The sequence below is a fragment of the Mobula birostris genome, chromosome 3 (genome assembly GCF_030028105.1).
Source record: "Mobula birostris isolate sMobBir1 chromosome 3, sMobBir1.hap1, whole genome shotgun sequence".
In the NCBI taxonomy this organism is placed as follows: Eukaryota; Metazoa; Chordata; class Chondrichthyes; order Myliobatiformes; family Myliobatidae; genus Mobula; species Mobula birostris.
Genome location: NC_092372.1, coordinates 102,186,561 through 102,202,994, shown reverse-complemented (window position 1 = coordinate 102,202,994; position 16,434 = coordinate 102,186,561). Strand labels below are relative to the sequence as shown.

The following is a 16,434-nucleotide window of genomic DNA, read 5'->3' as shown; positions in this document are numbered from 1 at the left end:
TATTTCCAGTAGTCTCTACATGTATTTCAAATCCAGTTTTATGCTACTAGGAATGTAACTGGATTAGTAATCCATGTATTTGAACAATTTAGAAACCTCTTAATCAGGGAAGTTACGTTCAGTTAAGTAAATAATCTGGAGTTTTAAAAGAAAAGATGGTATCAATAATATTGCTGTGAAACACTTGGTTTGTTATAAGAATGTATTTAGTAATAGCCTTCAAGGAAGGAAATGTACTATACTTAACCGGTCTGTCTCAAATGTGCATTACAATGTGATTAACTATTAACTTGCATCAGAAATGGCCTTTGAAAACCTTTTGACTCAGGGTCAATTGAATAGACAGTAAATGTTCATATCCCGTGAGGGAATTAAAAATTGGTGCTTAGCAGAGCAAGAACAAACTAAAAATGATCCCAACATTATTAAGCCAGAAGATCCAAAGCTTAGTCAAACAGTAGTTTTTTACTGTATATCTTGGTTTTGATTTTTCCCATAAATGTTATGTGCTTATTATTTCCTTGATCCAATGAAATATCATATAAACAACATAAGCAATAATATAGCAAGCACACTTTGTAAGGCCTATTCTGACTTTGTCACAGTTGTTACTCAATTTCCAGTCATCCTTCAGTTATTGAGATCTTGTACTTGCTGTTGAGTGCCTTCTATTCACTCGCATGAATATACGTATCGTTGGAAATCTGTTGAAATTTCCAATAAGTTACCACTTTTAAAGCCCTGAAAAGCTTAACAAAAAACTGCAATGGATTTTTCTTTGCAGAGGAGGCAGTTAATTCTTGCATAGTACAATAGATGAAAAATTAAGTGTTGGAGAGCTACTATTTTCTGGGCAGTCTGCAACAAAATATTTTTTGATGAATAATTTTAAATGGAACCAAGCCAAGATTTAGTCAGCAGTATAAAGAAGCCACATTTATTGGTATTTATAAGTTGCATAATATTGCTCTCTTTGCCTCTGATAACTACAGCTCAGTTAGTAAATCACAAACATGAGAAGCCTGCCAATGCTGGAAATCCAAGTTAACACACACAAAATGGTGGAGGAACTCAGCAGGTCAGACAGTACCTATGGAAAAGAGTAAACACTCAGTGTTTGGAGCAGAGACCCTTCATCAGGACTGAGAGGGAAGGTGGGGTGGAATGCCTGAATAAAAAGGCAGGAAGAAGGAAAAGAGGCTAGTTGAAAGGTGATAGGTGAAGCCAGGTGGTGGGAAAAGTCAAGGGCTGGAGAAGAAGGAATCTGACAGGACAGGAGAGTGGCAGTAGAAGAAACGGAAGGAAGAGGAAAGTAATAGGCAGGTGAGAAGAAATGAAAGGTCAGAGTGGGAAATAGAGGAAGTTGGGTGGAGAGGGGGAATTTGTTCACCAGAAGGGGAAAATTGATATTTATGTCATCAGGTTGGAGGGTACTCAGATACAGTATAATATGCTGCCCTTCCACTTTGAGGATGGCCTCATTTTGATACAAGAGGGGGCCATGGACTGATATGATGAAATGGGAATCGGATTTAAAATGTCTGGCCACTGAGAAGTCATGCTTGCATAATGTTCCTCTATTTGGCTCTGATAACCATCGCTCAGTCGGTATCAGTTTTGACTCTGAATCAAAAGTTTGTGGATTCAAATGTTTTAAGTCTTTTAACCAGTATTAGTCTGGACAAAAAGTAAATACATTCCTCTTTATTGCCAAATAATTCCTATTTGTAGCTAAGTAACATAGAAATGAGAGATCCTCTGTTCAAATAGAGCATTTCATATGCTCAGCAAGTCACACAGTACTTCCTAACCAATGGAATAATTGTGAAGCATATGCACTTAGTTTTTGGACATTTGTGTCAGCAAATAGGGGCATAGGATCTGACAAAAGAAACCCTGGGGTAAGTGATCTTGCTTAAAAGAAAAAACGTTGCCCACAATTTAGCATGAACTTGGAGTAACGTTATGAAATCTTTAGTATTCACTAGGAGGGACAGGCAATGTCTTTGCTTTTCATTTAATCTGAAAGAATTGCACCCCTGACATTGTAATATACCCCTCAATCTACATTGAAAGAGAGCACCCCTCACAATGTAGCTTACCCTCTTATTCCACCCAAAAGGTTGCACCCCTGACAGCGTAGAACCCCTGATTTTCCACCGAAAGCTGGACCATTGACAGAAGTTACCCCACTCATTCGGCCCTGACAGTGCAGTACCACACCCTCAGTCTACTCTGAATGACTGCGCCCTAACAATCTACACAGAAACATTTCATTTCTCTCACTGCTACTCTGAATTGTCACTCCAGATGGAGCCCCAGATTTCTCCATTTCATCCAGTTTGTGCAAACTAACTGTTGCTTTCAGGTGGTCCTTGTTTTTGTTCTCTGTACTTCTGCAGCATTGATTGTGGTCAGGCTGGGGAAGGATATGTTATAATGGATATTTGCTGCAGTGGGAATTGGTTGAATCAAATGCATGCAAACAACTGTTCTCTTTCCCCCATATATTCGATGGGCTGTTTTGCAGTTTCAGTTGCCTGTTTATGGAATCTGGCGCATGCAAAGAATTTAATCACCTGCACTAAATAATAAGATTGTGTGCTGTGAATTATGCATCATGTTGACGATAAGAAGCTGGTGATTACGTACTTTGAGCATGGCACTGAAGATTCTGCAGACCTCATATAAAAATTTGTGGACTCTGGCTTTGCCATAAATCATTCTCTGCCATTCCTTATCATATCTTCAATTTTAGTGAGACTCATTCAAAATCAGTTACTTTAATGTAGTATCTTACATCAAGTAATTTAGATGAATGTACTGTGGATTGATTCTGGTTCTCATCCCATTTGGAAAGTAACTTCCATATTTCATGCCTGATATAGATATGCCTTACCTGCTACTGTTTCAAAAGTAACAGCACAGCAGTGTAGTTTTATTAACCCCAGTGGGTCCCAGATGTCCATACTCGATATCTGACCCCAGACAATGAAGGGCATCCAATCACTAAATATAAATATATCAGAGCGAAGGGGAAAAACCTCTGGACCAGAGCAACAGAGATCACCAGCTGTGACCAGAAGAGGATTAATTGCCTTTACAACCTGGGCGTAATGAGGCAAATTGACTGCCATCCCAAATTACATAGAAACATAGAAACATAGAAAATAGGTGCAGGAGTAGGCCATTCGGCCCTTTGAGCCTGCACCACCATTTATTATGATCATGGCTGATCATCCAACTCAGAACCCCGCCCCAGCCTTCCCTCCATACCCCCTGACCCCCGTAGCCACAAGGGCCATATCTAACTCCCTCTTAAATATAGCCAATGAACTGGCCTCAACTGTTTCCTGTGGCAGAGAATTCCACAGATTCACCACTCTCTGTGTGAAGAAGTTTTTCCTAATCTCGGTCCTAAAAGGCTTCCCCTCTATCCTCAAACTGTGGCCCCTCGTTCTGGACTTCCCCAACATCGGGAACAATCTTCCTGCATCTAGCCTGTCCAATCCCTTTAGGATCTTATACGTTTCAATCAGATCCCCCCTCAATCTTCTAAATTCCAACGAGTACAAGCACAGTTCATCCAGTCTTTCTTCATATGAAAGTCGTGCCATCCCAGGAATCAATCTGGTGAACCTTCTTTGTACTCCCTCTATGGCAAGGATGTCTTTCCTCAGATTAGGGGACCAAAACTGCACACAAATTGAGTTATATTACCTTGGAAGAGTCTGACTTTGAGTCCTGATGAAGGGTCTCGGCCCAAAACGTCGACTGTTTACTCTTTTCAATAGATGCTACTTGCCCTGCTGAACTCCTCCAGCATTTTGTGTGTGCTCCTTGACTTTGGGAACTTGTTAATTTGAATGGCTCTGTGTCGTTACTGGGCTGAGCATTTTATGACCAAGTACTCGATAGCTAGTAGAGCCTTTGCTTCATGGTGCTGGAGACCTCTGTCCAATTCTGACCTCAGGTACTGTCTACATGGAGTGTGCATGTTCTCTGTGTGAGTGTTTTCTCTTCTCGGTTCCCTGGTTTCCTCCTAGATTCCAAAGACATGAAGGTTAATTGGATGCTGTAAATTACCCCTTGTATGTAGGTGTCTGGTTGATCAAGGTGTGGGAAAAATAAGGATGTGATGAATGTAGAACTATTGTAAATGGGTGTGTGATGGTCAGTACAGACTTGAACCAAAGGGCCTATTTGCATTCTGTATTTCTCCATGGATTTATGAGGTTGAGAAAGGAAATTGTATTGATAGCCAAGTTCAGAGGAACAACATAGGACAACATCAAAATGTTTGCAAGTAGTGCAACAATGTTGCAGCTACCTGAATACTCAATAAGTGATTACTCAGTGCAAGAACTGGAAATTAAAAAGGCACTTTAAAATATAAATGTTAGGATATATTTTTTGCAGTCTCAAGCTTTAATTGAAACTGTTATGAACAAATTTTCCTTTTTGAGTCCCTGTCTTATTTTGTGGCCTCATGATTTATCATTTATTTTATAATTGGAAAATTTCAAGTGTCAACTCTATGTTTTCGCAAGTAAAAACTAGAATTAACGAATATGTAATTTACAAACCCCATTTCCAGAAAAGTTGGGATATTTTCCAAAATGCAATAAAAACAAAAATCTGTGATACGTTAATTCACGTGAACCTTTATTTAACTGACAAAAGTACAAAGAAAAAATTTTCAGTAGTTTTACTGACCAACTTAATTGTATTTTGTAAGTGTACACAAATTTAGAATTTGATGGCTGCAACACACTCAACAAAAGTTGGGACAGAGTTAAAATAAGATTGAAAAGTGCACAGAATATTCAAGTAACACCGGTTTGGAAGACTCCACATTGAGCAGGCTAATTGGTAGCAGGTGAGGTATCATGACTGGGTATAAAAGTAGCGTCCATCAAAGGCTCAGTCTTTGCAAGCAAGGATGGGTCGCGGCTCACCCCTTTGTGCCAAAATTCGTGAGAGAATTGTTAGCCAGTTCAAAAGGAACATTTCTTAACAAAAGATTGCAGAGAATTTAGGTCTTTCAACATCCACAGTACATAATATTGTGAAAAGATTCAGAAAATTCAGTGCGTAAAGAGCAAGGTCGGAAACCACTGTAGAATGCACGTGATCTTTGAGCCCTCAGGCGGCACTGCCTAAGAAACCGTCATGCTACTGTGACAATTATAGCCACCTGGGCTCGGGAGTACTTCGGAAAACCATTGTCACTCAACACAGTCTGTCGCTGCATCCAGAAATGCAACTTGAAACTGTATTACGCAAGGAGGAAGCCATACATCAACTCTATGCAGAAACGCCGGCGAGTTCTCTGGGCCCGAGCTCATCTCAGATGGACGGAAAGACTGTGGAACCGTGTGCCGTGGTCAGATGAGTCCACATTTCAGCTAGTTTTTGGAAAAAATGGGCATCGAGTTCTCCATGCCAAAGATGAGAACGACCATCCAGGTTGTTATCAGCGAAAGGTGCAAAAGCCAGCATCTGTGATGGTATGGGGGTGCATCAATGCCCACGGCATGGGTGAGTTTCATGTATGTGAAGGTACCATTGACTCTGAGGCGTATATTAGGATTTTAGAGAGACATATGTTGCCACCAAGGCGACGTCTCTTCCCGGGAGTTCCATGCTTATTTCAGCAGGACAATGCCAGACCACATTCTGCACGGGCTACAACAGCGTGGCTTTGTAGACACAGAGTGCTTACGCTTGACTGGCCTGCTGCCAGTCCAGATCTATCTCCTATTGAAAATATATGGCGCATTATGAAGAGGAGAATCAGACAACGGAGACCATGGACTGTTGAGCAGCTGAAGTCTTATATCAAGCAAGAATGGACAAAATTTCCAATTGCAAATCTACTACAATTAGTATCCTCAGTTCCAAAACGATTAAAAAGTGTTATTAAAAGGAAAGGTGATGTAACACAATGGTAAACATGCCTCTGTCCCAAGTTTTGTTGAGTGTGTTGCAGCCATCAAATTCTAAATTTGTGTATATTCACAAAATACAATTAAATTGGTCAGTAAAACTATTCAAAATCATTTCTTTGTACTTTTGTCAGTTAAATAAAGGTTCATGAGAATGAATATATCACAGATTTTTGTTTGTATTGCATTTTGGAAAATATCCCAACTTTCCTGGAAATGGGGTTTGTAGTATATTCTTTGACTGCCCAAATAAATTGACCATGATTTTCTCCCCAAAGGGGAAGAAATTATTCTCATCGCTGACTTTGAAGAAAGTTGCTGCAGCAATCTAGCAATTCCTCTTGTGTAGATTTACCATTTTATAGTAAGAACAGAAAATGTTGGAAACATTCTGCAGCTCCATAATAATGTGTTTTCTCTCCCTGGTGATGTTGATGAAATTATTTTATCTGAAATTTCCTTCCACAGATGCTGCCTAGCTTACTGAGTGTTTCCGGTGTTGTTTTGTTTCAAATTTCAGCATCTACAGTTATTTTGCTAATGTCACCACTTTTCACAATATTATTTACTGTCAGGCATAAAGCGCTATTCTTCAGGTCTAACTGCAGTGATGTCACTAGGAGCCAGTTGTATTGAAAATAATTTTTCCAAGCAGCTAATCAGGAAATTAAATAAAAACTATTTTAAGTGCATTTATCAGATTTTTGCACGTAGTTGCCAATTCTAACCTAACTAAACTGGTGCAGGTGGCGACCCACGTCGATTTATTATACTTGAGTGACGTATCCTCAGCTCCAATAATGATTATTCCAAAAGTTAGAGGTACGTATTTGATTCTTTGTTAGCAACTTGCAAATTCAAAATCTTTAAGTGATGAATCTTAAGCATACCCAAGTGTAAGTTAAGTATAATTGAGCATTCAACAGAAGAAATGATATCTGTTGGCTCCCCGCTGCAACTTGCCTCAAACAAAGCATGAAGACGTAACTTATTCCCTTTGTTTTTACCCTCCCCCACTCATGTGAGCAGCTACCATAGTAAATGTGCAACACACAATACAATGCAGATAAAGAACAGGTACATGGACCCTTCAATACAGGTCAGTGCATAAACACAAGATTAGGATAATATAAATTTTGTTTTTAAAGAAATTAAAAAAGAAATAAAGCAAGAAATATTTATTTGAGGGCATACTAGTTCACATTTGCAAAATTGCTATTTTATGGTGAGTGAAGTTGCTTCCAGTCATTGAGGTTTGTTACCCTATTAGTTACACATCATTCGGCAAGGTATTGCATTTTCAGGCATATTACAGGAAGAGTGGTTTCTATGTTTAAGTGTACTTTCTTAATATGCTGAATGTTGCTGCCTGTTTGATAGTTTAATGAAGACAAACCTTAACATTTTCAGCACCATTGCATGCAGTATACAATAGTTTGTCTTCTTCAGATAGCCACGAAACGAAGAAAACAATGGAAGCCATTCAAAGAAAAACATCAACCATTCCCCCCACAAAAAAACAAATTTTGCAAACAGTAACACAATCATCAACACCCCCGCCCCCGCAAAAAATAAATCGAGCAAACAGCGCCAAACAGCAAAAAAAGTCGAAAACACAGAATATAAAAAAAACCATAAAACTGAAAGAATCCAATTTGAGCTACAGTCCTCAGTCTGATCCGTAAATCGCAGAATTCAGTACCATCCTCTGACAGCACCGAGGGGGGGAGGGAGAGATCACTCAAACACAGAGGCCTTCCTTCAAGAGCTGCGAGTGACAGACCATCACATACAGATACCTTCCATTGGGAGCAGCAAGTGAGAGTCCGTCACACAGATTTGTTGTGATCTTCATATTGAGCAGATAACTATCGGGACAATACTGAAGCATTGATCGTTTCAAAGCCTTTCACACCCTTGTAGATGGGTGCATTTCTTTGCATCAGTGGCCCCACATCTTGTTGATGAGTAGCTCTGGGTGTCAATAATATAAAAGCTGTAATGAGGTCCAAGTCTTGGAAACGATACCTGGTTTCCTCCAGTATTAACCTTTGGTTAAAATGAGGAACGTATTTGTGTGAAGCTGTTGGGTGACTGCTGTTGGGGAGAAGGCCATTTCAACAGCAGTTTCAAACTATTAATTAAGTATTGGAATATATTTTAAAAACTATTGTCAGCTTTGAGTAACCTCACTCCTTGCCTGATGTGTACCCACTTTGTGGCTCTCTCTCTCTCTCCTAAGCAGGAAACTCTTACCTTATTTGTCATTTTACACATTTAATATATCTTCATTGGCATTGACTGTGGTTTTATTTAAATTATTAAAAACCTCCGGAAATGTGGGAATGTTTGTCTGAAAGTTAGAAGTTAAATTGGACAGTGGCATTGGTGGCTGGTTATTAACTGTAAGTTCATGATTTCCAGTTTTGTTATTTCAGCAGAGGTTTGACAATTATTTTTAATTGTTTTTCTCAGCTTGTCATGAATCCTGCTCAATGTGTCATGGTCCTTCAGGAAATAATTGCATTAGCTGCAGGGATCCATCGCATCAGCTGAAAGATGGTGCCTGTGTTTCCAGCTGTGGACCTGATTACTTCACAAAGAATGGAAGTTGTCATGGTAAGCCAATACCTCTGGAAGGGTTTGTATGTTTGCATATAAAATTCTCTTTAATTGGAAAATATTTGATTTGCTGCTCAAGCTTTAATATCTAAAGTATTGTAGACAGCTCTGCTGCATTATCCTCCAGTAATTATGCTAATGATTGTCCTGTAAAGTAGATAGAGTTTTGTTTTTGGAAGAGATACTTGTCTTTGGTGCCAAGAGATAATTCCTTAACACGGATGGTGTTGCTAGCTTTTTCTTTCTAGCTCAGGGCAACTAGAGCACTCAGGTGTATGGAGATGCTGACAATACAGGTCCCCGATTGCCATCTTGTGTGTATAATCTCCAGACATGAGTGAAGGTCCAACATTTTCAACAAAAATGTAGAAGTACTTTTCAAGCAGTTGTGCACATTTGTCTGGATCTGCAGAAAGTAGTAGATTCCATGTTATCAGCAACATATTTTTTTAAGTATATAGAGTTCTCAAATACAAATATGACATATTTCAGTGCAAAGGACATCATTTACTCCACCACTAGCATTCTGAAATACATTTCACCTCCCTTAACCCTTCTATTTACAATTGAAGTACTTCCATTGTTTGCGTTGAAACTTTCTAAGTTGGATTTTCCAGCATTTGCCTTCAGTGACTAGAACATTGTACTTGGTTTGGTTTGATCAATTTTGAACATGAGTCTATCAATATATTCAAAGATTCAAAGTACATTTATTATCAAAGTCTGTATGCTGTATACAACCCTGAGAATCGTCCTCCCACAGACAGCCATGAAAGAAAGAAAACCATGAAACCAGTTTAATGAAAAACATCAAACTCCCCAACGCACAAGTAAAGAACAAATTGTGGAAACGGCAAGAAAAAAAATGAGTGAAAAACATAGAATACAAAACACTAAATTGCAAAGAGGTCCAAAGAGTCTGGGCATATTCAGTTCAGCTCAGCTCAGTTCATATCAATCTCACTATCTGCAGGCTGCAGTGCTAGTCTGGCCCGATCAAAATGACACAAAACAGCAACAAAAAAAGGAGCATCCAGAAACCAGAAACACATTATAACGTGAACTACAGGGCCCAGTCCACAAACTGAATCTATTAAACCCTGCCTAAGGCCCGTGGACTCCAGCAGCATCGAGCGAGAGGGGGAGAGAGAGACTGTCACAGGTTGAACACCCACCCACCTTCTGTTCTTGACCTCATCGATTTCAATCTTCCTTGATGCTTTAATTGGCAGGATTGGCGAGAAGTAGAGTCGATCTTGGGCTGGCACTCTAGGCTGCAAGTTTTGCTTGAAACCTCGCCAAGCTCCCTCAGAGACAGCTAAGTGCCAGATCACTGAATTGGTCTGAAAGCAGACCACCAAAATGTAGATCACAGGCTCCAACAGTAGCAGAACCATCTTTGAAAGAAAAAGTTGAAGTAAATGAAATGAAAGTAGTTTTATGAACTCTTTGAAGGATGTTGCCCTTGGTCATCTTGTTTGCTGGTCTCATCTTCTGGATACTGTGGTTCTAATATGTTTTCTACTATCTTGGTTAAGTTCAATATTTTGTTTGGCTTTGCTGATTTTTGTACGGTTGGATTTTGGTGCCATGCTACCATAGTGGTTAGCGCAGTGGTATTACAACTCAGGGTGTCGGAGTTTGGGGTTCAGTTCCAGCACTGTCTGTAAGGAGTTTGTATGTTCTCCTCATGACTGCGTAGAGTTCCTCTGTGTGCTACAGTTTCCTCCCACAGTCCAAAGGTGTACTGGTTAGTAATTAATTGGTCATTGTAAATTGTCCTGACCTTAAGTAGGGGTTAAATAGGTGGGTTGTTGGACTGGAAGGGCCTGTTTCACGCTGTATCTCAAAATAAGTTTTAAGATGTGCTATCGAAGACATGCGACAGCTTACTGGCAAATCATAAGACGAGATTTGACTAAAGAATTTACTGATGAAACAAATAGTGGTGAACTATCACTGTTGGCAGTGAGGAGGCAGGCAGAGGCGAGTGCGCCATGCTAGAGCACTTTGAGGTGTGACGAGTTTGAGCTGGGGAAGCAGACGGAGTTCGTTCACTAACCAGAGATGGAGTGAGTGATTTGGAGAGGAGTCAATGCAGAAGGATTTTGATGCCTGTTCACCTAACCTGGGTGCAAGGTTGAATCACTCCAGGCGCCAGACTGATTTGGTGAGATCGAGAACAGCTTGGGGCGGGGGCCCGGGTGTATCGTGGCGTTTGGATCTGGGTCGTGGAACGTGTCACTGCTTGGTGCTTGGGCAATCTTAATGCTGGCCCAGATAGACTGGAAGCCAGTGTGTTGGGTAAGGAAGCGAGGGTCGCCTGATCTCACTTGTTGTCCCGTGAATGTTCATTCCTTTCTCCGCAGCGCCGAGGCTGTGAATTGATCCAGCTGCTGTGTGATTCTGCACCTCTGGTGTGAAAACTGGGGTCTGAGCCTTGGCTTTGGCATACTCTGGCTGCTGTAGGAGTGGACCTGGGACTTGGTCTGGTGTGGGATGCTGCTGGCTTGCTTCTTTTGTTTGCACGATGTGTGTTTTATTTATCTCTCTCTTTCTCTGCACAGTGGTTTTTGGTCTTTTTTAAAAATTGGGTTATTCAAGTTTCTTGTTTTGTCGCTGTCTATAAGCTGATATATTTCAAAGTGTGTAACTTATGCATTCTTTGATAAGAAATGTGCTTTGAGTCTTTGAATAAATGATGAATGAATAACTACATAAAATGCTCAAGGCCGAAGAAATCATCTGTTCATCTACAGAAGATCACCTTTCAGTGATACTGAAGTCTGAACTGGAATATTATCTAAAGAGCCAATCACTGCAACTCTGTTTTGGCTTGTGGATCTGACACACTGCATGCCAACAGTTAACACAACACGCAGCTCACACTGAATGCTGTGCTTTGCTTTAGCCGAAATTCATTTGCCATATCTATTTATCTATTGTGGGAAAAGATCTCTCTCTGCCACTCAAGGATTTCGGTTGCCCTCATTTTCTGTTTGCGGCAGTCAGAGATTTCAAACAACAGGAATTCTGCAGATGCTGGAAATTAAGCAACACACATAAAAGTTGCTGGTGAACACAGCAGGACAGGCAGCATCTCTAGGAAGAGGTGCAGTCGGCGTTTCAGGCCGAGACCCTTCGTCAGAGATTTCATCCCACATTGCTGGTATGTACCATACTACACTTTATAGTTTGGAGATCCCTAGTACATTAATAAGGCCATTGACACACTCCTCACCAATCGCCTCCACTTACTTCTCCTTTAGCCTACAGCAGCACACAAGGACATTGCGCACTCTGCATTGCATGCTTCTTGCAACTCCAGATATTTCAAAATCCTTGGAAACTTCCTCCCAGAAATATGTGTTCATCCCCTGAAACACAAAATGCTGAAGAAGCTCAGCAGGTCAGATAGCATCTATGGAAGGAAATCCATTTGTGGATTTGAGCCGAGACCATCGTCCTGTGTATGTTAGGATTGCCAGTTTGAATGGGAGACATTCTTTCTCCTTGTGTTGTGATTCAACAACCTTGTGAGGCCCCGGTCAATTAACTGAGGAGTGCTCTCCAGCTCTTGATAATCACTGGAATGGTCACGGTCACGTGAACAACACACTCCAATACCTGCTTTTGTGAGTCTGTCTGTTTAATGGTCTATTAATGACCTCTCAGTTGTGTTCAAGTTGTGGTAGCAGCAAATAATTTGACCAATAATGCCGATCAATCGCAAAGTAGAAATGGGGAAATGCAGTAATTTTAATAGTTTATGGATACGTTTAATGAAGTTTTAACATCCAAATAGTGGTACTAATAGATTTCTCGTTCATGTCTCATTCAGCTTTTCATCCAGAGCTAATTTAGTATAACTGATAGAAAATATATAGTGCCTACTTTTTTAAGGTGTTTTTATGCAGTTATGAAATCCTTTCTTATTAACTGCTATCTTTTCTCCCTCACCTCACCAAATAATCTTTTATATTTCCTATTCTTTTATATTCCATAAAATTTGCTTTTGTCATTACTTGGATAAGTCACATTGTTATAATAACTACTTAATTCATCTATTAATTCACAGAGGATTATCTTTAGCTCATGTGGAATTGAGTTTCTCCCACCCCACTTCTCACTCCCTTCTAGTATTTGAACATTGTTATTTTGTTTCTGAAAACTTACTTATCATTGATTTTTATTCCCATTGATCTGAGTAGGTTTAGTTGCTTTTCTTAGTCAAATATCTTTCACTGTTCTCCCTCTTTCAGTTATGATGTGGTTATTGTTTCTTAGAGGAGCTTTTACCTGGACTATGCCAACTTGCCCAATGAAATCTCCCAGAATTATACCTGGAACAACATTTTTCCATGTAGGAACAGAATTCAAATGTGACAAATAGGTGACATTTATTATAGTCATGATATTTCATTTTTCTCCCTTTAATTTGCCTACATTTCACTTCTTCATGTTCTCTATCCATTGTTCCACTTCATGGGAATGTGAATATAGGACCAGGAAAATAGGTTACTTGCCCCTGAAGCCTTTCCCATGAACCAATATGATTATGACTGATCTGCATGAGACTTCAATCCTGCTTCTGTTCCAGCTATCCAATGTCCTCAGTTCCCTGATCTTCCAAAAGATGCATCCACTATCTTCAGATATCTCCAGTGATCTACCTTCCACAGTTCCCTGGGCTGGAGAAATCCAGAGATTCAACATCCTCTGCAAGAAGAAATTCCTACACACCTCAGTTTTAAATAAACAGCCTCTTATAACTATGTCCCCTCTTTCCTGACTCACCTACTAGAGGAAACATCTTAACATCTATCTGTTGTATCCCCAAGGGTCCCGTACATTTCAATAAGATCATCCCTCATTCTCCTGAACTTTAAAGAGCAGATCTAGCCTTCTCAAGCTCTTCACGATCGAACAAGCCTCCTACCATAGGAATGAATCCAATGTAACTTTCTGGGGCTTTTTCCAGATTTATTATATCTTTTTAGATCTCTTCAATAATGAGAGCAACATTGGTGTGGCCGTACTGGAAAGGGACATTGTGTTAACAGCCCCTTAAGCCCACCAAATCTGTGTTGTCCATCAGACGTCGACTTTAAATTGTACCTACCCTGGTCCATTTTATTCACATCAACCCCGCACCCCCAACCTCCCCACAGATCCCAGTATTTATCTATGCTCTGCACCAAAATGTCTTACCAACCTGTTGGTAGGTAGGAGGAAATTGGAGCATCCAGAGGAGGTCACAGGGGAGCAGGCAATATCTATCTATATCTATATCTATATCTATCTATCTCTCACTCTCTCTCTCTCTCTCTCTCTCTCTCTCCCTCTCTCTCTCCCTCTCTCTCTCCTCTCTCCTCTCTCCCCTCTCCCCTCTCCCCTCTCCCCTCTCCCCTCTCCCCTCTCCCCTCTCCCCTCTCCCCTCTCCCCTCTCCCCTCTCCCCTCTCCCCTCTCCCCTCTCCCCTCTCCCCTCTCCCCTCTCCCCTCTCCCCTCTCCCCTCTCCCCTCTCCCCCCTCCCCTCTCCCCCCCCCTCTCCCCCCTCCCCTCTCCCCTCTCACACACTCTCTCACACTCTCACACACTCATCAGAAGCGCTTCTGAGCTCCACTGTGCTGCTCCATCATCCCCAGTTTTTGTCTGTTTTAATTCTAACATGCTTGTGATAAAGGCCAATAAGTCATTTATTTTCCAACTACTGACAAGCTAACATCTTGTGTTCAAGGATCCTCTTGGCTTATAGGTGGTTGTTTCATTGGGAAGATCTTCAGCTTCAGGCCAGGGAGAGTCGGCATAGATGACAGCCCCATTCTCTGCAGTGGGGTTCTGGATGATGTGGGAAATAAAAGGGAGCTACAAATGTTATTTTACTGCGATGTTTTTAATGACATTTTAATAGAGTCATAGAAAGGTACTGCTCAGAAATAGGCCCTTCAGCCAATCTAGTCTGTGCCGAACCATTTAAACTGCCTATTCCCATCAACATGCACCGGAAACATAACCCTTTGTAATCCTACCAACCATGTGCCCATCCAAAGTTCTCTTAAATGTTGAAATTCAGCTCACATGCACCACTTGTGCTGGCAGCTCATCCCACACTCTCACCACCTTCTGAATGAAGAGGTTCCCTGAAACCTTTCACCCACACCCTGAACCAGTGACCTCTAGCTATAGTCCCACCCAACCTTAGTGGAAAAAGTCTGCTTGCCTTTTCCCTATCTGTACTATTCATAATTCTATATACTTCTATCAAATCTCTCTCAGCCTTCTACATCCCAAGAAATAAAGCCCTAACCTATTCAATCTTTCCTTCAGTCCCAGCAACATACTTTTAAATTTTCTCTGTACTCTTTCAACCTTATTTTCATCTTTTCGGTAGGTAGATGATCAAAACTGCATACAATATTCCAAGTTAGGCCTCATTTGTTTGAATTTTCTAAATAGATTTTAAAACTTTTTTATTCTTTAAAACTATTAGTGTAGCTTTGAAATATCTGTGATATGAGACATTTAAAACTGTTGAAGTTCCTTTGATAACGCTGTCAGATGCTGTTATGGCACTTCATGATGGGGCATGTATACTGGACAATCTAACGTCTCACATTTCACATTTTCACAACACTGTCCCTGAAAATTAAAGAGATACTTTGTCTTTTTATAATTTAGGCAACAAGTGCTCTGCAAAGCACAACACCTGCACGAAAAACTGAGTTCAACTCCTGTTTGTTAAACTCAACACTCAACTGGCCTTCAAATGCCGCTGGTCTTGCAGCTCAAACATTTTTTAAAAGTTTTAGAAATTGTTAATCTATGTAACATCTTGCACAGGATAAGATAAATAGTTTTGTAAATGGGGCACAGTCACAAGTTTTCATAACTATACGGATTACCTGAGGCACTGGAAAAGTACACTAACTTAAGTTTATTAACTGCTTCCATGAGTGATCTAGATAATTAACTAGTGTGACTTTGCTTTGCAGTTTAATCTGTTTAACTTAGCTTGTTTTTTTCTTTTTTCTTTATGCACAGCATGTGACTCATCTTGCCAGACTTGCCATCATGACAACTCAAGATGCCTGAGCTGCTCTGAAGACAGGGTTATATACAATGGGAAGTGTGTCTCACATTGCGCTGAAGGCTTTTACAAAGATGTGGCTAACAGATGTGCAGGTAAGAACAAATATTGAATGTAGGAAAATAGGGTCTCCCATTTCAACATGAAAAATGAAAACTTGAATTATTTTTACAGTTTTCACGAAGCTCACTGTACTAGAGCAGCTTAGGATTGTGGATTTGACCTCTTTTATATATTATCTTTTGAATGGTGTTACGGGATATGATATGCTTTAGTGTCAAGACAGAAAATAGTACAAAAAAGCATATGATACGATTTAATTTGAACCCTGGAAAATGTTCAAGGGAGAAACATTTCTCTCTGTTAGTTTTCTTTATATGTGATCCACATTGTGAGATGATAGCCCCCCCCCCACAACTCTGATTCATTATCACTAGAATTAATTAAGCAGATGAATGTGTTTCTCGCATGTTGGAGAAGGATGTTTTGAGACAAAGTTCAGGAATAATCCTTGTCTAATGTAACCCATTATTTCCAGCGTGGAGGTCATTCTCTGTCCTTTGAGGTATTTATATTCCCTGTCCTGTTTGTGTAGTCTCCAGGGTGATTCCCTGTGTGTCAACAGACAGCCTTCTTTATGGTTATTCATAGAATGGATGAAAATAGGCAGGGGAAACTTGCCTGTCGGAAGGGTCAGCCTAGACTTAGCATCACTTCATGAGTGGCACATGATGCTTAGGATACAAACTTTGGGGTCTGGATGTCTTGATTTAAT

The 16,434-nt window shown here is 40.3% G+C and overlaps 1 protein-coding gene across 3 annotated transcripts in view; it reads left to right on the top strand.

Moving 5' to 3' along the window:
• fras1 (Fraser extracellular matrix complex subunit 1) overlaps positions 1-16,434 on the top strand; it is a 564,498-nt gene that overhangs the window by 260,327 nt on the left and 287,737 nt on the right. For all 3 annotated transcript variants that reach the window (XM_072253146.1, XM_072253145.1, XM_072253147.1), the window contains exons 14-15: positions 8,424-8,567; positions 15,614-15,754. In XM_072253146.1, the coding sequence (XP_072109247.1) occupies positions 8,424-8,567; positions 15,614-15,754 (285 nt within the window). The remainder of the gene's footprint in view (positions 1-8,423; positions 8,568-15,613; positions 15,755-16,434) is intronic.